At 35.4% G+C, this 22,095-nt stretch overlaps 2 protein-coding genes across 2 annotated transcripts in view; both read right to left on the bottom strand.

Annotated features, from left to right (window-relative positions):
• Positions 1-7,208, bottom strand: part of ADAMTS6 (ADAM metallopeptidase with thrombospondin type 1 motif 6) — a 287,534-nt gene extending 280,326 nt beyond the window's left edge. The window contains exons 1-2 of the mRNA XM_032404338.1: positions 7,091-7,208; positions 4,332-4,696 (exon numbers count right to left, since the gene is read on the bottom strand). Of these exons, the coding sequence (XP_032260229.1) occupies positions 4,332-4,696; positions 7,091-7,187 (462 nt within the window). The 5' untranslated portion in view covers positions 7,188-7,208. The remainder of the gene's footprint in view (positions 1-4,331; positions 4,697-7,090) is intronic.
• A 176-nt stretch (positions 7,209-7,384) lies between these two features.
• CENPK (centromere protein K) overlaps positions 7,385-22,095 on the bottom strand; it is a 65,276-nt gene continuing 50,565 nt past the window's right edge. The window contains exons 11-12 of the mRNA XM_032404339.1: positions 18,785-18,832; positions 7,385-7,467 (exon numbers count right to left, since the gene is read on the bottom strand). Of these exons, the coding sequence (XP_032260230.1) occupies positions 7,438-7,467; positions 18,785-18,832 (78 nt within the window). The 3' untranslated portion in view covers positions 7,385-7,437. The remainder of the gene's footprint in view (positions 7,468-18,784; positions 18,833-22,095) is intronic.

Here is a 22,095-nt window from a genome sequence, read left to right as displayed (position 1 = left end):
AGATTTTAGCTTCTGGATCACTGTCACTTTCTGCAATACCACTCCTGAAATAATTGTTGATTTCACTATCTTAAGTCACAGGTTCTTAAAATTTATGTGTGTGTGCCCTGGATCCCTTTAGAAATCTAGTGGGGAAGAAGCCTAGGGACTACTTCTCAGGATAATATTTTAAGTACAGAAAAAATATATAGGATTATAAAGAAAACCATTGTAGTGAAATACCATTATCAAAGTATTTTTAAAAATGTAATATAAGAACACATATGGCTTTTTCTAATACTTTAAATAAAAAGATCTGCAGTGGATCTAAAAACTATCACAGTTTCACAATGGTGATTAACATAAATAGTATTTTGAAGAACCTGCAAAACTGTAACATGACATGAAAATATCTATAATTTCTATTGGGGTCAGCTATTGCTTTATTGGTTTGTTATCTATATTCATAATTGAAGGAAATGTTAAATTTCAGTTAAGAATTAGTAAAGATAAAGATGTCATTTATCCCCGTTTCAGTTCACAAACCCCCCAAATTCCATTCATGGACCCCAGGTTAAGGACTACTGGCATATATGGTTCCTTGAACCCCTGCTCTCTCAATACCTTGACCTGCTCTCCATCAAATACCTTATCATTCACTTTATCTTAGATTCATACCCATAGTCAAACCCTGGAGTTCAGTATTTTCAATACTTGCAACCCTGCCAAAATCTCAATTTCAAGTATTCCATTCTTCTATCTTTCTAGGACTATCCCTCTAGTATCCCACCTCTATGAGATAGTCCTTTTATACCCACCAAGACCTCATGATTCTACCACTTTTTCATTATCCTCCACCTACTTCATGTCCTCACTTCCCTCCTAATCCAACTTCAGTTCCACCTTCAATTCCCTTGCCCTTTTCTCCCTTCACAGAATTTCTTTGGCTAACCCACAACTCTGATCCCAGTTTTGCTCCTCTGGGCCTGCAACCTTGCAGCTTCATTTAGCCAGAGAAAAATACATTGAGATGCTGACTAGTCTCACTTTAAATTCATAACCATAATCTCAACAGTGCCCTTAATGCTTCACGGCAATTATACTATGTTTCTCTAATATATTCAGTATCCAGTTCTCCTGGATAAATATTCCATACTTTCTCGTCTCCTCTTAATCCCCTAATAACTCATCTTGCCATCTTCCATTCCGATAAACATCGTACAACCTCCTGCAAACTCCTACAACACAAAGACCTACCTGCACCTCATGATCATATAATCTTTTTTATTTCCTCTTATTATAGATGAACTTGAGAAATTTTCCTTCTCTCTACATAATCACTCCCATCTTTATCAAACAAAACAAAACCTCCTCTGATTCCACTCTGCCTTTAGCAACTGATCATTTACTTTTTCAAAGACTTTAAAATATCTATGTACATTTTTCTCCCATTCCTTTTCAAACCTACTCCAATCAGGTTTTTGCCTATTTTCCATATGCCGCCGTAACTTTACCACTGCTTTTGTCAAGGTCACCAACAACCTCCTCATTGATAAATCCAATGGTCAGTTTTCAGTCCTCTTATTTTGACTCAGCAGCATTTTTCTCTTGAAATAAATTCTTCCTCCTCTTAGCTTCTAGGATATTTGTCTGGTTTTCCTTCAGCTTCCTTACCCCACTGTTCTTTGCTGTCTCTTCAACATCTTTCTGACCTCCCTAACATCCTGGAGTGCCCAAAGGCTCAGTTCCTTAAACCTTTTTTTTTTTTAAACCTCTTCTTTATTCTCTCTATATTCCCCCCTCCCCCAAGCAATTTCATATAATCTCCTGGCTTTAAATGTCATCTCTATATTGATGATTCCCAAATTTATAACTCCATGATTCATATCTCTCTCCTGAATTTCAGACTTGCATATCCAATATCTTACACAACATATCAAGTTTAACATGTCCAACTGAACTTAAGATATACACCTCCCCACAGTATGGTCCTCCTCCAGGTTTTCCATCTCAGTTAATGCCTGAGTCTTTCTGATCTCAACTCATGGCTGCTTTCTTCTAGTTGCCCAGGCCTCAAGCTTGGAGTCATCACTGATTTAATCCTGTGTCCTCTAAAAATCTACCATCTGGCCCCCAGTTCTCTTTCTAACCTCACCTTGCATTACACTTCCTTTCTTTCACTGAGTTCCAGCCAGGGCAATCTTCTTGCTGTCCCCCAAACACTCTTAGATCACATCTTCATACTTTTAAGATTTCCACCTGGAAATCCTCTTCTTCAGATGTCAGCGTCCCTTCCTCATTTTCCTTAGGTCTTTATTCAATATTTTTTCCACCTTAGAACTTATCATTATCCAACATACTGTGATTTTTATTTATCTGATTGTGTATCTCCTCCACGAGAATGTAAGCTTTGTGATGATAGGAATTTCTCTTTTGTTCACTGTTGTACTCCTAGCACCTAGATCAGTGCCTATTATATATAGGTACTTACAAGTATTTGGTGAATGGATGAGTGAACAAGGGAAAATATAGAAAGGGAACTATGGACATAACTAAGAAATAAGAACAAAATATAAAGAAATGAACAATCAAAAAGGAAAATCTCTTGAAAATCAGGAGTATGACTGCTTGTAATTTTTAAATCAATTGAAGGAAAAGAAAGCAAAGTTGGAGAAATCTCATATAACTTAGAACAAAAAAGAAAAAGAAGGAAAAAGAGAAAGACAAGGGAAGTAAAGAACCAATTACAAAAAGGCAGGGGGTGGGGAACAGGAAGAGAAAATTATTAAGGAAATAATTTTTTTTTTAATTTCTCTAAGCTGAAGGTGTGTCTTTACATTGAAAGCATCCATTAAATATCAAATAAGGATAAGGAAAGAAGATCCACAGCTTAACACATTATTATAAAATTCTTAAAATAGGAAGGATAAAGAGAAGATCATATCACTTTCATTGAGGAAAAATCTTAGGAAAGAAAAAGAAAAGAACAAGAAGCAGACTTCTATCTGCCCCCCCAAAATGAATCAATGCTAATTTTTTAAAAGATCTTGAAATTTTTTCCTAAGACATAAAACCATACTCATAAATTTGATGCCCCATATTTCCCTTTCCCAATTCCACCATCTATGGTTCTGAAGGAAAATGATTTTGGAAACCAGAATTCCACATCCAGCTAAATTAGTAACCAAATATGAGGGCAACATAAAGTAACTTTCAAATAGGTAAGGACTCAGAAATTCTACTTCTCAGACACATTTTCTGACATAATTACTTGAAGATATTCTCCAATAAAACAAGGATGTAAACTCAGAAAGAGGAAGATGTAGAACTAACTAGGAAAAAAGAATCCCAAGATGAGAGATGTACAATAGCTCAAGAAATTAACCAACAGATTGGAAGGAAAAAAAATGCCTCCAAAGAAGAATGGAATATATTCCAAACAATAGATATAAAGACTAAGGAAATGGATAATACTGAACATTTGGTAAAAAAAAAAAAAAAAAAAAAAAAAAATCATTTTTTTCACAATAAGACAAAATAACAGTAATTAGAAACTCCAGAAATACAAAACCTGGATAAGAAAGCCATGGTTCAAATATAACACAAACTAAAATGTGACATTATTTTGAACAACTGACAAACAGTAATTAATATTAGGAAGTCTTTTCCTTTGAATGGGGCAAGGGTTGTAATACTGAAACGATGGGTGAGGAATTATGAGGAGAAAACGCTAATTATCTCTACATTGAAATTATTTTATATAGAACAATTACAAACAGAATTGGTTAAAAGGGCCTTTGAGGGGTACCCGGCTGGCTCAGTCAGTAAAGCATATGACTCTTGATCTCAGGGTCATTAGTTCAAGCCCCACACTGGGTGTGGAGCCTACTTAAAAAAGTGGGGGGGGGCACTTTGAAAAGTGGGATTTTTAAAAAAACATGTTTCAATATTACATTTGATTAAAAATGAAACATAAAACAAAATAAGAATAAAGGCAGGAGTTACTAAGTCTGGTGGGCAAAAGTGTGATGAGGAACTGAGTATTTACATAGTCTCAAAGTATCTGTTCACAAATTCCTTATTAGTTGCCAAGGAGAAAACAGTAACTTCAGTGGACAAACCTGGCACACCATATCTTATAAAACCAAAAGTAGTCAACATGGGCCATGCAGTTTCAATAGAAAGCAAAGTAAAACAAAAAGGTGTTAACAAACAGAGGGAAAGAGCAAGAGACAGAAAGTCTTAATAAAGGATAAAGAATAGATGGGTGACCTATTATTACTGTGAGGAAAGACATTTACATTATGAATTTATTTCCCCATCAGAAACTAAAAATTATAACATCTACTTACCAACCCAATACAGTTGCTTAAAGCCACTTTAGTTGTACTACGTTGATCTTGCAAATATCCTGTGTAATGACAGTTGTCTAAAAAATCATGTTTCCACTGGGGTCCATCTTTCCCCCAATATTCTACTGTAAAATGTTTGGACACGAAATCTGTGTTGAGAGTCAAGTTTAGGTGAAAGTGCTTGCCATAGGCTGAAAGTTTAAAAAATAACTTAGATACTGTCTGCTGTGGATCGATAGGGTCCATACTCCGTCTTCTCCTGGAGTGTTTATCATTTTTCACAGTAAAGCTGAGAAAAGCTCCATTTTGATCAACCCTTATTGGAATAGTTAGCTGGTAGTGTTCTAGATAAGTCAGGAATTCCTCTTTGTAATCACAAGGCAGAGAATCCAGAAAAAACACATGGAAGAAAAGAAAATTTAACAGAACAAAGAAGTAGCAGTATAAACAACAAAAACTGTATCAGCATCATTATATGTGAGGTATGAACAAAAACTGTTATATTAAACAAAATGAAGCTTAAAATCTAATGATGAATTATGTTCCAATTATTTCTCAAAATAGCATTATTTTAAAATTAGTTTGGAAGACTATTTTTCTTTTTTATATTTATTTCTTACTGGATTCTAAAAGCTAAATTCTTATAGGAAATATGAATATCTTATAGTGAAATAAAAAAAACAGTGAAAAGTACACATATTTAAAATAATAGAATTTAGCTCCGGTAAAATATGTTTGTTAAAGTTTTCCAAAGGAGTTAATATCGAATTTCTACAGCCTTGTAGAAATATTTTTTAAATCATCAGTTGGAATGGAAAATACAGAAGCCACTTGGGAAAACAGTCTGGCAGCTCCTCAAAAGGTTGAGCATGGAACCACCACCCGACCCAGCAGCTCCACTCCTGGATATTTACCTGAGAGAAATGAAAACACATATCCACACAAAAAGTTGTACATGACTGTTCATAGCAGCATTATTCATAATGGCCAAAATGGAGAAATAATCTGAATGTTCATCAAATGATGAATGAATAAATAAAATGTGGTCTATTCACACATGGATTATTATTCTACACAGAACTGATATGTGTATGACATGAATGAAACTTCATAATAACTGCCTTCATTATTAAAGTTCATTATCTAACGTTTTAAAAACATTATACTAAGTGAAAGGAATCAATCACAAAAGACCACATATTATATGATTCTTTTGTAGGAAATATTCAGAATAGGAAAATCTCAAGACAGAAGTGGATTAAGGCTGTTTAGGGCTGGGGTGGAAAGTGGTTTGGAGAAAATTTGGGAGTGACTGTTAATGGGCACAGGGTTTCTTTTGGGGTGTTGAAATGTTCTAAAATTGATTGTGGTGATGTTTGCATAACTCTGCAAATATACTATAAACCACCTAATTGTGCACTTTAAATAGGTAAATTATATCGTATGTTTATTGTATCTCAATAAAGCTGTTAAAAAACATTAGATTGACAAAAAATTTAGAGGATTATTACACATATTTTCCTCATTTGGGTATACTTAATATTTCCAATCTACCTTCTTAACCACATCTTCCTTTAGTGAGGTTTACCACTAAGGGAAACCAAATGTCTGTCCATTGCCTCACTGTCTATACATGGAGTTCTCCCACAAATATAAATTCCCATGAGAGTATGACCAAATATAAATAAATTAAAAGACAGTATTTATTTCACTTCTTATAAATAAGAGTTCATACTAAATGCTACAGCTTTATTAATAAACTTTGAGAGCCACATTTTATACATATAGACTTCTAGACATATACATCAATGTATAAAAGCCTTGAAAATCTGGCTCATCTGCACCAAAATATTATTGGTTACCGTACATTCATGGGAGGGCAATCAAAAAGGTATTTTAATAAATCTATAAGGATTGGACATGTCCATGGAAAACAAAATGTCATTCACTCCAGGGATCTCTGTTAAGATATTTTCTATGATATAAAGTTCAATTCTATAGGGTGCCTGGTTTCAATTCTATGGTGGCTCAGTCGGTTAAGCTTCTGCCTTTGGCTCAGGTCATGATCCCAGAGTCCTGGGACAGAGCCCCCCATCGGGCTTCCTGCTCAGCGGGGAACCTGCTTCTCCCTCTCCTCCCAGCTCCTGCTCTCTGTTGCTATCTCTGTCTCTCTGTCTTTCAAATAAATAAATAAAATCTTTAAAAATAAATAAATAAAGTTCAATTCTATGGATTCAAATTAGGGACCCATGGATTAGAGTTTGAGAAGTTGAACTTCTTAACACTCTTACTCTTTTACTCAGATTCTAGTTCTTATATCAGAATTCTTAAGTTTGGAAAGTATTTTTTCACTAAGGGTCCATATTAGAGGGATCTCGTATCAGAATATGTACCAGTTTCTTGCTCTTTTATAACATAAACCCTTGGATTCCTTTTGAACATGACCTTGCCTGTAACCCTTAGCAACAAATGAGCTTATTAAAGCTTAGGATTCAAAAGAAGAAGAGGTCCAGGTCTATCATCTTCTAAGAAAGACCAGTCAACTCTAAAATACACTAGATGTTAAATACTAGTATAACAAGTTAGACTACTTAGAGCCCTCAAGATTTAGGAAACTAGCACTGAATTGACGCAGTCGGCCTCCACTCCTATCACTACATATCCCAAAGAAAATGTTCACCCAAACTAAATATTCAGAATCTTTTCTTGTCAAATTAATAGCAATAGTTTTTTGTCACTTTCAAAAGCAGGACTCCTACCTTGAGAACTGTATGAAAGCCTGTGGTCACTATGAAATTCCGATGAAGCCATGATGAGGCTCAAAATCCAGGTCAACGTCTTCCACAAAATTTCCATAATTTAGAAAACTGGATGATTTTTTTGGAGGGCTACCTATGTGCTAGAGAGTCAATACCATACCAAAATCGAAGCATAACAATTTTATTTCTTTAAAATTTCTTGCAAATTAATTATTAGATGTTCCACTGTTTAACAGGTACTTTTTTCCAACATCCCATACTTTCTTCTATATCTGGATTCATTTTTTTCAATCCAATAGGAAAAAAAGAATGATGGTAAAATTTTCATAAGCAAAGCATTTGGCTGATTAGTTACTAAAGTATGGCCATTTTTTAACCTAGAAAAACAAAAAAAAATTTATGTTAAATGAAAAATATCCTGTAGGGACAGAACTATATTGCTGAATGCTTGCCAAAAGACAAAGACTACAAAATGATTTAATATAGTTAAATTAGACTGTTGTTGTTCTTTATAGTCTAAATAAACATTCACAAGACTAAACAATCAGAAACCTAAATGGTAAGCAGGTTAATGCCAAAGCTACTTAATAATCAAAGAAAGAATCTGAAGTGGAATCATAAAAATTATTTTTTTAAAACTTTGAAGAAAACAATGTGTGGGTACAGTGACTAACCTCCTTTCGATAAAATAAAAGGTAGAATGACTTCACAATCAAAATTCATTTTATGTAAGGGATAAACAGTATATGATCCTATTCCTTAACATGCTTTTTAGAACACTCATATTCAAGACTGATCTGTTGCTTTATGAGACACTTATCATTTTTTCTTAGAGTATATCTACAAATATACAATGACATTTAGCAGCTGTCTGCGAACACTCAGACACTAGCACAAACTAAACTTCTAAAACTTTAAACCATATTTACTGAAACCCTTGATTTTATCTGTAAGTCTTATATGACTTAAAAAGCAACATGTATGAGAAAACTTCAACTATCTAGAATGTACTGATAAGAAAAGAAATTCATTTTCTGAAAAGAAAAGAATTTTCAAAAATTCATTTCAGGTATCACAACAGATTTCCTCTCCTATCTCATGTACTTTCTTTTTGACTCAACCTCACTCACAGTCCACGAATTTACTTTTCATACAGAATGCTAACATATGTGACTACCTGATTTCCCAGCACATAGTATTTTAGAAGAAGAAAAGAGCAAAGGAACTAAGAAACTACATCACTAACAGCAAAAAACTGAAAAAAAGAAAGACAAACTAAAAATCAGTTGTCGAACCCTAAAGTAATACAGTTTGGGGTACAGGCAAATGGTCCTTAAATAGCTTGACAGTTCCTATTGTGTTATAGCTCAATATCTGATATTCAAAATACTGCCTGAGTCAGGAATAAAAGATTAAATTGTTTTTAATAAGATAACTTACTACTAATATAGAGAAGTACTAGAAAGATTTTCATACCACATCCCCAATATATAATATTGGGATTATTTAATAAATGTTTACATATGCGTTGGTTAAAAAAATGAGTAAATGAATGAATAGTGATTAAAAGAAAATCACTTTAGGCATATAAAAAGATATGTGTAGTTAATTGGAAAATCAATTTGTGTGGAATACTTCATTCCCTATGGTGTTAGAAATATTGGTTATTACAACATATAAAGCAACCACAACCATTTAAAACTTCTTCCATCCAAAAATTAATTCATCAACAAATATGCTTTACTATGTTCTTAAAATGCTGTTATAACAACATGAGGATACAGAAAAGATTAACACAATCCTTGCCCTTTGGGAGTTCATAATCTAAGCAACAAAGAAAAAAATTCAAGGCAGACTGACATTTGCCATAATAAATTTAGGCATTGAGGAGATCAGCTGAGGGAAATGACTTCTGAATCAGAGAAGGATGGGTCAAGAAAAGCTTATTTAAAAAGTGGCATTTGAGATAGGCTCTGGAAGATGAACACAATTTCACAGTTCAAATTGATGGGGGCAATCATTGCAAATTAAAGAAATAGATTCTACAAAGTCTAGATAGCAAGAAAAAAATGAAAAATCATTTTAGTAATAATAGTAAGTTTGGTTCCTATGGAGAAGACTAACAGGCAATATCTAGAAAGTTAGTTTAAGGTCAGACCAAAAATGAAGAGAACTTTAAATATATTACTTCTTTAGTATTCACAACAATCTTATAAAGTAGATATTATTGCCCCTATGTCTGGCAGCCTCTAAGATGGCCCCAGTGAGCCTGCCTCCTGATATCTACACCTCTGCGTAATTCCCTTCCCTTGGGTAACTTGAGAAATGTTACCAATAAAATATTGAGAAAATGTCACTTCAATGATTAGATTATAAAAAATTCTGACTTCTATCTTACTAGTAGACTCTCTCCCTTTTGGTTTTGATGAAGCAAGCTGTCATATGGAAGGGCTCACATGGCAAGCAACTGAGAGCAGCCTTCAGATAACCACTAGCAAGGAACTAAGGACCTCAATGTAATGGCCTGTGAGAAACCAAACCCTGCCCATTAATATGTTTAGAAGCAGATCCCTCCCCAGTCGAGCATTCTTTGGTGACCTAAGCCCATGCCAACATCTTGACTGCAGCCTCATTAAAGACCCTAAAGCACAGGATATAGATAGCCACGTCATGCCCAGTTTCCTGTATCAGAGAACTGTGAGATAATAAATGTGTGTTGTTTTAAGCCACTAAGTTTATGGTGACTTTTTTTTTTTTTTTTGCAAGAATTGATAACAATACAGCTCCCAATTTACAGATAAGGCAATTGAAACTCATAGTGGTCAGACAGCTAGAAAATAGCAGAGCCAAGAGTCATACAGAAGGCTATCTGGCTCTAAAGTCTAAATTCTTTCTACCATATCATACTTCCAGTTTAAGGCACTCTAACTTAAATATTCAATAGTAGCCCCATGTAACCACTGTCAAATAATATATTCATAATAAATGGTATAAATTAATTAATGTGAATAGTTTTAAGCAACTTTACACACTATAATTGTTTCATCTCAAAATTATTTCCACAATGATTTAGGCAAGACATATGCTTAGTCAGGCAAAAATCTATAAAAATCTTTTAAGTTACGCCATTAGTCAATAACAGTAAAGAAAAGAATCCAGTTATCTTGATTCCTAACCAACTTACATACAGTGTCCATATTCCAAACCTTCCCATAAGATATTAAAGTGTAACTGTCACTTCATAAACAAAATTCACTCTTCAGATCACTTGAGTGTTTTGCATAATAATGTCTGACATTAAATGAGTCCCTCATATACCTTAATCTTCCTCTAAAGAACATATAATTAACACATTAGAGGTCATTTTCTGTTAGTGGTGATATATTTATATGACTCCTTCATTCTTTTTTCCTATTTTCCTGGGTTCTGAAACTAATGACAAACTTAAAGTTGTCTGGGTTTAGGGAACAACTATTTTCCCCTTAAGAAATTTCCTGCTCTTCAGTTTTGTAACCTCCACTCTTACAATTATTACCACTGTCCAGTAAACGCCCAAGTTAAGCAAGCCAGTAGCATTGAGAGAAAAAGTAATATGTAACTACTTGGCCAGAAGTAGACTAACATTTGATTTAAGGACTTGTAGTAAAAAGTGGCATTGGTGCATAATAGAAAGAGCAGGAGCTTTAAAGTTAAACCAAAGCCTGTTTCCACCACTAGCTACAGTATCTGGCACATGGGCACTCAATAAATTTGAGTTTCTTTCTCCTTTCTCACACCCTCCCTCACTCCCCACTTTTTTCTCAATCCTCCGGTGCCAGTGAAGGAACTTAAATAATAAGTAAATGAGTTGGCTCAGGTCAACTAAAATCAACAACAACTAACATATCAACCTCTCTTAGTTACCTACACAATAAAAATTAATAGTTAACCTACTTTCTGACACCTGCTCAAGAGGTTAATCTGGATATTATAAAGAAATATGTATAAACACTGACTTTTTCAAACGTAGTTTCCATAATTCAAACCAACATTAAAATATTATATAATTGTCCATAAATCATAATGTATTAACTCTTTACATTATATAGGAGAAGCATTATTACGTTGTGGAACGGATAAAGGCTTTGAGTCCTGGCTTGACTCCAAGTTACTTAACCTCTCTGGATGTGTTTCCTCATCAATAAAACCAGGATAGTAGTATCTACCTTACAAAGACTTGTCGATTAAATAAGATTACACATGATGTAAAGTGTCTGCACCCTTTACTTTAATGGCTAAGGAAATATTAGCCCTCTCTCCTCCTTATCTTACTCATCACTTTTCAAAGGCCTTCCTTCAAAAATAGTTTCATGTTCCTCCTTCCCCCCAAAATGTGGAATAGTTAAATATGATGATAGGAATCAATCAATAACATTGTCTTGTCTTTTAGAGCAAATAATAAAGAATTTAGGTCATGATAACTGGTCTTACAAATATTTTAAATTTGAAAACTTCCATTTTACTTTGATTTCACATATGCTTTTTTTCCTAATACAAATGTACCGGCCAGTAAAGTTAAGGGATCATTTACCTGCTTCCATGGATCAAAGGTACTAGCTAAGTGGAAATAAGATCAGACAACTTGCTCTACAGTTACTGCCTCAAGTAGTCTCCCTAGTTGAAGGGTTCTTACTTGTCTTTTTCCTCTATCATCTTTACTTCCTACTCAAGTGATCTGGGAGTAGTCAAGGTAATAATTTCCTCTCATGAACTATTATTATGGAGCTAAAGAACATGTATAACATCCTACTCAACTTCTTTCATCCATCTTAACTCCGGTTGTTTATTTTAAGGCTGATTTGGTCTTCACAGAGGAAGCAACAATACTGTGTTCCCTTCACGTATTTCACTTTTATATATGAAAATTAAATTCTCATTTCATTTGCCATTTATTCTCTCAACAAACATTTAGTGTCACCTACTATATGCCAAGAACACTACTAAGCTGTAAGTACAAAGGTTTCCAGATCATTTATAAACTTTGTGAGATTAGTGTCCCAAGGTGTAGTTGAAAACACTCAAAACTCACCTATGAAGAAGAGCAAAGGAGCCCAAAGCAAAAATACAAAACATCATTCTACAAAAATCAAGCCCCAAATTACATATAGTCCCAAACTGTTTTTTCCAGATGGCAAGTATAATACCTTATCTGTATTATAACTTCTCTCCTGAAAAGCAGAAACACCTTTTTCTTCTGAGGCTATTACAAAATGTTGATAACCACCTGTCTTTTGGTAGAACCAAGAGAATTATCCACCTCTTCTGCCTTTTCTTCTTCCCCCAAGAAGGTGCTATTAACTTTTTTAATATGTTAACTCTCTTTATTTTCTCATAAAAGTCACACACAGGGTAGGATTTGGCATAAAGGCCCACCCTAAACCACTAGTAGCTACTAGTGGTTGCTAAGGAAATGAAGAGGAAGTGGTAAGAGTAGACAAGAGTAGAAATTAATCTTACACATATTGGCCCAGACATGAAAAGTATTAAAATATTTCAGGTCTTGAGGTTAGAGGTTTTTCCCCTTGAGCATCACAAAAATATTAGTACCACAAGACAGATTTCATTTGCTGCCATTTGTGGCAGATGAATGAGTTTGATTTGTTTGAAATCAAGTTATTTTGCCTCTATATGCTATTCTACAAAAATCCAAAACACCAATGATCACACTTAAGCACGAAATTAATATAAACCAGAACTGCAGTTACCGCTTTGGTGAAACACAGGAAAACAATTATTTCCAAAATTAATTTTCCTAATTTCCTTCAACTACACCAGTTTTGAGTTACATTTCTTTCCCTGTCATGAATTTAAAAAACTGTCATTCCTACATTTTAGTCTAATCAACATAAGCTAAAAAAGGAAAGAAAGAAAAGAAAATTACCACGAGAAATTTGAATATAAAAGAATATGTTGAAAATCACACTCCAGTGTCTTTTATGGTTCAGTTTCCCCTTTCCTCCTCCATTCTGCACCACCCCACCCCCCCATCCTACTTCACCCAGACAGAGGGTAACAGTCTGAGCTGCCCTGGTTGAGTTGATCCTAAAGTTAACATTCAGCAGCCCATTTCCAGACAGCAGCGCTAAATCTATTTGGATAAAACGCGTGTGACCCAGACAGTTGGCATTTGGCCCAAACGCGTTGCACCGGCAGCTCAAATAAAAACAAGAGTAAGAAACTCACTCTCTTGTTCCCTCTCAGTGCGCTTTTTCACTCTCTTTGCCTCTAGTACAAGGAAAGAAATTACCAAAGACAGGAATTGTAGTACACATTATCAGAAGGCAGCTTTCCAAAAACCCCTCCAGCACTCCCAACTGCCCCCCCCAATCCCTGAACTTTGATCCCATATACCATATATACAGACATACCCAGATATTCAAGGCTCCGGAGGGTTATGAGTCTAGCACGTCGTCCCAAGTGGCCAAAAGTAAATCAAAAACACACGCTTCCATCTCTTTGATTAGCCTATTAAAAGCTTAACATATCCTAGAGCATCGGGGCTATAGCAAGCACATTAATTCTGCCCTCTGAGCCCAGGCATAAAATATGCACTTGTCTGACTACTTAAGACACTGACATGAAACTATAAAAAGCAGAAGGTTTTTCTTTAAGAAAACTAGAAATCAGTTTAAAATATACATCATTATTACTTTCCCAATTACTATTTGGTGATTAGTTAAAAGACCACAATAATAATAATCAAGTCATATTTCACAAAACATGTCTATTCGTATAATAAACGTGTATTTTTTGCATCATAAAATACTTGCAAGACCCAGATTTCTCCAACCCCGACTAGTCTGGAGTTAAAAAGATTTCTATCTGTAAAATGAGTTCAGTCAAGCTCACTCATTGCCATTAAAAACACACACACACACGCACACGCACACATACACACAGAGAAAAAGTTTTCTACGCGTTATTCAGAAGACAAGCAAAGCACAAGTTTTAATTAAAAAAAAAAAAAAGCAAAAACGGTTTCATTGAATATTGTTAAGTCTTCCTTACCGTTTTCATCTTCAAATTCTGATAAAAAGTAAGTTTCAAACAATAGAGATTGCACTGGACGACTCACGTACTCTCTCTCCTCTTTTTTTTTTTTTTTATTTTTTTTTCTGCCCCCCTTTGCAAAGCCACAGCAGTCACTTATTCTGCAGCCAGAATAAAACCCTATAGTCTGGCTAAACTGGGCTTTAGAGAACGGACTTTCCGATTTGGCAATAAAAGAGATGCCATCAACACATCCAGGCTATCATCCTGAGATGCTGCTTTTGCAAACCCCCTTTCTCTCTCGACCCCCCCTCTCCAAAAAAAAGGAAAGGAAAAAAGAAAGGAAGGAAGGGGAAAAAAGGCTTATTGGGGGTGGAAGTGGTGCCCTCTCTTCCTGGACAGCTTAGTGCCTTTGCTATGCAAATAACATGTGAAGAGCATCAAAAGGTATCAAGAGAAAAGAAGACAAGAGGAGCAGGAAGGGCAGCAAAGTTTTGTTGAAGTAGCCCTAGATCTCACTACCGGCCCCCAGCCAACTTGAATTGCAGCAGGAGAAAATTTTGGCAGCTTTTCCTCGGAGGCAGAGCACACTGACGTCAGTCTGCAGATGTGCCGGGCTGCGTCGGGTGCGCATGTGTCCTGGGTCGTCACGTGGAGGGGGAGGGGAGGTAGAGGTACAATCAGGGTAACCAACTACCAGCCATTCAGAAGGGCTTAGACAATGTCAACTTTTCCACCCTGTGAATGAGAGAAATTCTGGCCCTTCTAAACTCAGTCCCCTACCCCACTCCGCCTCTTTTTCTTCCTCCTCCTCTTTTTAGAAATTCTAGCCTGGTTTGTGATTAGTTGTTTCTTGGAAAAAGGAAGGGGGAGGGAGAGGATGAATGACTTTAGATGAATTAATGTCACTGTTAAGATCTCTGGTGTCCTTCTCCGTGTATTTTTTTAAGTCCTCACAACAAAAATATTAAAAGTTGCACATAAAGTGTCTTTGAGGAAACTTATAGCAAACTTTGATCAGTGGCAGATTTCAAGACTCAGTAGCTTCATGTGCATAAAATGCCTGTGTTTTTTCAATATACCTCAACAAGTAAAATTGCCACCAACAGGGAAAGTAGACTAAAGTAAACTAAGACCAGCACATTTTCCATCTGATTACCGACTTCAGGTTATGTGGGGCTTTAAAAGAAGAAGAAAAAAAGGGGGGGGGAGGGAGCGGGGGAAGAGAGAGAAGCTTGCATTATTTCCAGATGAGGGTGAGACTGGATGGTGTTTTAAAGTGCAACCGGGGAAAGCTACAAGTGGAGTGTATTTTTTTAAGTCAGTACATTGAATGAAATCTCAATGACTCTCCAAATGAAAATAAATCCAAAGGCAGACCCCCAAAAAAGGGAGAAAAAAAACAGGAACCCTGCTGCGATCTCAAGATAAACAAACAAAACCTCAAAACTGGTTCTTCAAGTTTCCCAAACCCACCCTCCCACCCTCCCGCCCACCCCCACACCTCCGTACACACCAGCTGCCCGTCCACACTTTAAAGGATAAAACACCACTACAACGTAGCACTTTCACTTTCATTTGCTGGGAGAAAGCCACTGGCATTAAACTGTGGGGGAAATGCCCAAATATGTTTTCCATGTCCTAAGCAAGCAAACAAAGTCTGGCACACAAATCGGAAACAGGAAAAAATGTGAAAATAGCTCAGGACAAATGCTGCCTTTCAGCGGTGTAATCTGCTGCATCATTTATCTGTCTCTAAGGTTGAGTGTAGGGTAGGAAGAGGTTGAAGAGTTTCCGAAGCTCCGGCGGGGGGGGGGGGGGGGGGGGGGGAGGGGGGGGGGGGGTATTGACGCCTCGAAATTCCAGTCGGTAGTTAACGCCAAGTCAATTTCCGATGGCCAGAACCAGAAAGGGGAATTGGACCGGAGGGAAGGGGGTGGGAAGGAGGACCTTTCTGAATACCCGCTCTTAAGTTTCAAGCTTCTGCTAACATTATTGCTCATTTGACATTTTTTTTCTTCCTACACCGGAGGTAGTAGGTGTAATTCTTCTGGTGAATACATGAATAGTTGGCTAAAAGAAGGCATGAATCAGACTGAGAACGTCCAAGAATACAGTTATTTCCATTCTCTTTCTGAGGGGTCAAGGGAAAGCTTTTGTCAATAGTCTATAGTCCTCATCTTGACCTTAATCAGTAGTATTTGGCTCAGTGCCATTTAAAACGTAGAAATACGTCCTGTGGTTGGCATTGACAGTTTTAAATAAGGAGGATTCATATGGAGATAGATGATATATGATTGATAGATAGATGTATTTGCATTGAAGTACATGGATGACCAATCTCCTAGCAATAATTGTAAACACAAAAAATAAGTAAGAATGGGCACAGAGCTGTTTTTGCATAAACCACCCTTTAAATAGTTGTGAACTTTATCCTTAATTTTAAAAAACTGGTATTAGATAGATACAACCAGCACAGGAAACTAAAGTTAAGGTGTAAGTAGTAGTATCTCTACGAGTTATCTGAAAAGTTTTCACTCTCAACTAAGACAAACTGCCCTAGGAAGTATCAACATTGTAAAGGAAAGGAGCTTATTCAATGAGAAGTGGACATTGGCTAATTACTTATTCAAACAGTGCCATCCTGCGTCTAAAAAGAGTAATGAAAATTTCCAAAAGATTCCTTTTCTCCTCCAAATGACTGAGTTAAGAAAAAAATGGTATGAGTAAGGGAGAAACATTATTAGCATGAGAAATGAAGTGTCAATTTAGCTTTATATGTGTGTGCATGTGTGTGTACATTTAACTGCATTGCAGAAAATTCAAACACATACATAAGTAGAGAAATAGTATAATGAACCCCAAAATATATATAATCCAGTTTTAACAGGTATCAGCACATGACCAATTTTTTTCCCATTATTTGCTCCATCCCACTGGATTCTCTTTAAGCCAACCCCAGATAACATTTCATTGCATCCATTAAATATTTACCTATATTTCTAAAATATAAAAAATATAAAAAAATAAATAACCATTACTATACCACTATTGCTCTTAAAAACTAATATTTCCTTAATTTCAGCAAATATCAGATGTCTTCAAATGTAAATAAAGGCCTAAAAAACTCTTTTTATTGGAATCAGGATCCACATATTGCATTAGGTTGATCGATCTCTTATGTCTCTCTTTTTAACGCTTTTTATTGAAGTAGAATATTGACACAGAAAAGTACATACATATATAAATTGAAGAAAAATGTTGTGTCTAACAGATTTTCATAAAGTGAACTTGCCAATGTAACCATGTAACTCTTATAACCTGTCATTTCCCCCTTATTTCTTCTTTATCTTGCAATATAAATGCCATATTAATATCTTGGTATCTTAGTATATATAGCACTTCTGTTAGCATGGAAATGTTTTAGTGCAATACCCATGCATTAATTCCTAATTGAATTATTCGAAACAAATTTAAATTAATCCCTGAATGAATTTAAGTTGCAGTAGAATTCTTTAAAAGTTTTATAATGACCAATCTTTACTCTTTGAAAAATTGTCTCTCCAGCTTTCCATTTCTTTCCCTAAGAAAGGAAGATCATAGGCAGAGTAGAATTGATAGCAAATTCCCTACTTACACCTAAAAAAAAAAAAAAAAAAAGCTTTGCTAGCAGTTTTCAGAAGCCTTAATAAACCATAGTACACAGGGTCCTTTCAGGAATGGAATAAATGGAAAATTGGGAGAGGAAGGAATTTGTATGTATGTATGCACACATGTCTGTCTATCTGCCTGTATGTATGTATGTATTTCAGAGACTGAAAAAAAAGAAGCAAAGGCAGAAGAGTTTGGGAGCCCAAGAATAAGGACTGAGGAATTTTAGAGGTAAGAACAGACTTTTAACTTGCAATTTTTAATGTGTTAGCATGTAAATTAGACTCAATTATTTTATTTTTATTTTTAACTTAGATTTTAGGCAATTAACATACAGTGCAATACTAGTTTCTGGAGTAGAATTCAGTGATTCATCACTTACATACAATACCCAGTGCTCATCACAAGTGCCCTCCTTAATATACATCACCCATCTAGCCCATCCCCACCCACCTCCCTCCAGAAACCCTCGGTTTTTTCTCTATTGTTAAGAGTCTCTCTCCTGTTTTTCTCTTCCCCTTTCCCATAGGTTCATCTGTTTTCTTTCTTGAATTCCACATATGAGTAAGATCATATGGTATTTGTCTTTCTCTGACTGACTTATTTCACTTAGCATAATACACTCTAGCTCCATCCATGTCACTGCAAATGGCAAGATTTCATTCTTTTTTATGGCTGAGTAATGTTCCACTATACATATATATCAATCACATCTTCTTTATCCATTCATCTGTAGATGGACATAGATTTAATTTTTTTGGTTAAAAACCAAGGCATTTCTTAAAATTAGACTGTTTGCTTGTATTTTCAGAAAAATGAGATGAATTCTGATTTCATGCTGGCTTAGAATTACTAAGTTGGACTAAATCTACAAATGTCAACATGAATAAATTATGTAACATTAAGTTGAAACACTGCAACAGCATATGTTGATTCAAACTGGGATAGGATGTACATAATATGGTACAATCTATATAAACTTAATACCACAGCAAATATATATCTCAAACTTACAACAGCATTCACAGAAAGAACATACAGTTTCTTGAAGATCATAATTACCTGGGGGAGAGAGAAAAGAACAGGATTAAGGAGGAGAATAAAGTGGCATCAACTAAATCTATAAAATTTATTTGAAAAACAACTGGAATTATCATAAAATGTTAATATCTACTAATTCAAGGTATAGAATGTACATGATATCTATTATTTTAATCTGTATTGTGGGAATAATTTACAATTTTACAAAAAGAAAGATTACTATTTTTTATAAAGATCTTATTTATTTATTTTAGAGAGAAAGCACAAGTGGAGGGCGGGGTGGAGAAGGACAGAGAGAGAGGGGAAAGCAGACTCCCCTGGAGCCCAACACAGCCTCAATCCCAGAACCCCAAGTTCATGACCTGAGCCAAAGGTAGACACTTAACCAACTGAGCCACCCAGGCACCCCAAGAAAAGATTACTGTTATTTGTTATTACAGTTAATCTGGCAATTTCAGAAATTTCACAGTTCCAAAACAGTTTTAACTACTTATTATTTACTTATTTAGTTACTTTTCTTATTTACTTTTTTATTAGGGTATGAGATTAATAGCAGAAAGAAAAAACATATTGAAAAGAAAAGGGTGAGTATAATTAATGGTTTATAACTATACGATACAAAGAATATCTAACATTCAAAACAGAGAAGATGAAGCCAAAGCATATCACTGAGATAAAAACAAAACCCCAATATGCTAGCAACAATTAGCATTGTGCAAAGGGCTAAGAAGTATAAAAATATAAGGTGCCTTTTCTCAATAAATTCACAAATTGGAAAACAAGATTAAAGTGTGATAAGGGAAAATGCAATTAGTTACATAATTTAGTGATATATATTGTCAATGCTATGTGCTCCAAATGGGAGAGAACCCAGTGAAGTTTAAATAAGGATTTTTCTGACATCCATGTTGCCAGTCTGGTGGTCAATTTTGGGTTCTTCCTTGAACTCCCAGCAACATTCAATTCAGTTGATCACTCCCAACTTCTGGAAATGTATTTTCTTCCCTTGGGTTCTGTCACACTGTACTCTTCTAGTTTTCCTACTACCCCAATGGTCCTTCCTTCTCTTCTCAGTTACTAAATATTAAAATGCCCAGGAGTCAGTCCTGATACCCATTCTATTCTTTATCGACTGATTTTTCCTTTGATTAATGTATGCTTTCCAATGACTTTAAAGACCATTTATATGCCCATGTTTTTAAAGAGAGAGAGAGCGTGAGCAGAGGGATGGGTAGAGGGTGAGAAGCAGAGTTCCTGCTAAGCGCAGAGCCCAAATCAGGGGTCGATCTCAGGACTCTGAGGTCATGACCTGAGCCGAAATCAAGAGTTAGATGCTTACCCAACTGAGCCACCCAGGTGCCCCTGTATGCCCAAGACTCATACCTAAATGAACTTCATGTGACATAAACAGAATTCAACATGTTTGTCTGTTTTTTCCATGTAGAAAATAGAACCCCAATCCACCAAGTCTCTGGCCAGTATGGCTTTTTCAGTCCACTTTTCAGTTTCCTAACATGTGTTCTACATATAATGTGCAAAGTTCTACATATAATGTGCAAAGTTTTGGTGGGAGAAATACAGAGAAGTGTGTCTATTTCATCTTAGAAACCAGAATTCCTCTCTGCCACTGTCTGAATGTTTGTGTCCCTCTCAAAATTCATATGGTGAAATCCTAAAGCCCAATATGATGGTATTAGGAGGTAGAGCTTTGGGAGATAGTTAGGTCAGGAGGGTAGAACCCTCATAAATGGAATTAGTGTTCTTAGAAAAGACACTTAATAATAGAGATTCCTCACCCCTTCCACCATGTGAGGACATAGTGAAAAAGTACTGGCTATGAAACAAAAAGAAGACCTTCACCTGCCCTGAGATCAAATTTCCAGCCTCCAGAACTGTGACCAAAAAAAATTTCTGTTGTTTATAAGTACCCAGTTTCCGGTATTTTGTTAGAGCAGCCTGAACAGACCAAGACTCTCTCTCCTTTATTGTTAAAACATTTTAAAAATATTTATTCTCTATTGTGAAGTGTCTCTTAAGTGTTTTTACCAGTATAATTTTTAACTGGGATAAATGTCATCTATTTATTTTGAGAGTACTCTTTATATATTTCAGATTTGGGTTCTTTGTTGGATTTAGATACTGCAAATACTTTCTCCCATTCTCTGCAATGCCTTCTAACTCTTTAAAGGAACTTACCCTTTTTCTACACAAAAATTCCTAATTCTAATATAGCCCATTATAACTTTTTTCTTTTATGTTTAAGACTCTTTGTAAAGTTTCTTTATTACATGCAACTGTCCTGAAGCAAAAACAATCCTTTGTCCTGCTGCCATTAGATAATAAGAATACATGTCATGCTCCAGTCAAAATGAGCCACAAGTAAGAGGGAAATCCAACTGTCTTCAAAAAAACCTTGAGTATTTCCCATAAATTAACTTCCTACCAAAAGATTATTCTGTATTCCTGATGCCTAAAGGTACATCACAACTTATGTGCATATAGTATATGGTAATGATTTAGAAAAATTGATACTTTTTTCCCACTATGAACATGCTAATGCAAAGTTGGATACCTTGTAGGGATTTTTCCTTTAAAAACAGGCTGTATTTTTTATTTGAATAACCAGATGTTCTGAAGTAGATATCCTTGCAACATCTTTTCCAGAAACATTTTCTTTCTACATGTCTCCTTTCATAAGTAATATTACAATTTGTGTGCTTCTTTTGTCCCTCACCCTCCTCCTAAGTTAGTGTCTCTTCTTGTTGAAGTATGTCCACTAACAGTTCTTTTAGGGACAGTATGCAGCAGGAAAGGTTTTCAGTTTTCATGTCAGAAAATTTGCTTTGTCCTCATTCTTGAATGACAGTTTAGCCAGTTATGGAATTCCAGGCTGATGGCCTTTCCCCCCCCTCAGCATCAATATCTATTATTGCAGATTGTTGCAGATCAAAGATAAGATTGCTATTTCTATCTTGCTAACCTATCTGTTCTCTTTACTATCTTTGAAAACTCTTTCTCCTTAATGTTTTGCAGTTTCACTAAACTATTTCATGGTGTGGTTTTACCTTTATCTTGCACAGTATTCCATGAACATGTTTTTCTGAGCATTTCTATTGTTCTACATACTGAAAATTTTTCAGCTATTATCTATTCAAATATTATTCATCATTCTATTTTTTTTTTTAAGATTTTATTTATTTATTTGACAGAGAGAGAGCTCAAGCAGGGGGAGCAGCAGGCAGAGGGAGAGGGAGAAGCAGGCTTCCCGCTGAGCAGGGAGCCTG

The sequence above is a fragment of the Phoca vitulina genome, unplaced genomic scaffold (genome assembly GCF_004348235.1).
Source record: "Phoca vitulina isolate PV1807 unplaced genomic scaffold, GSC_HSeal_1.0 scaffold6, whole genome shotgun sequence".
Lineage (NCBI taxonomy): Eukaryota > Metazoa > Chordata > Mammalia > Carnivora > Phocidae > Phoca > Phoca vitulina.
This window is presented reverse-complemented; position numbering and strand designations above follow the sequence as displayed.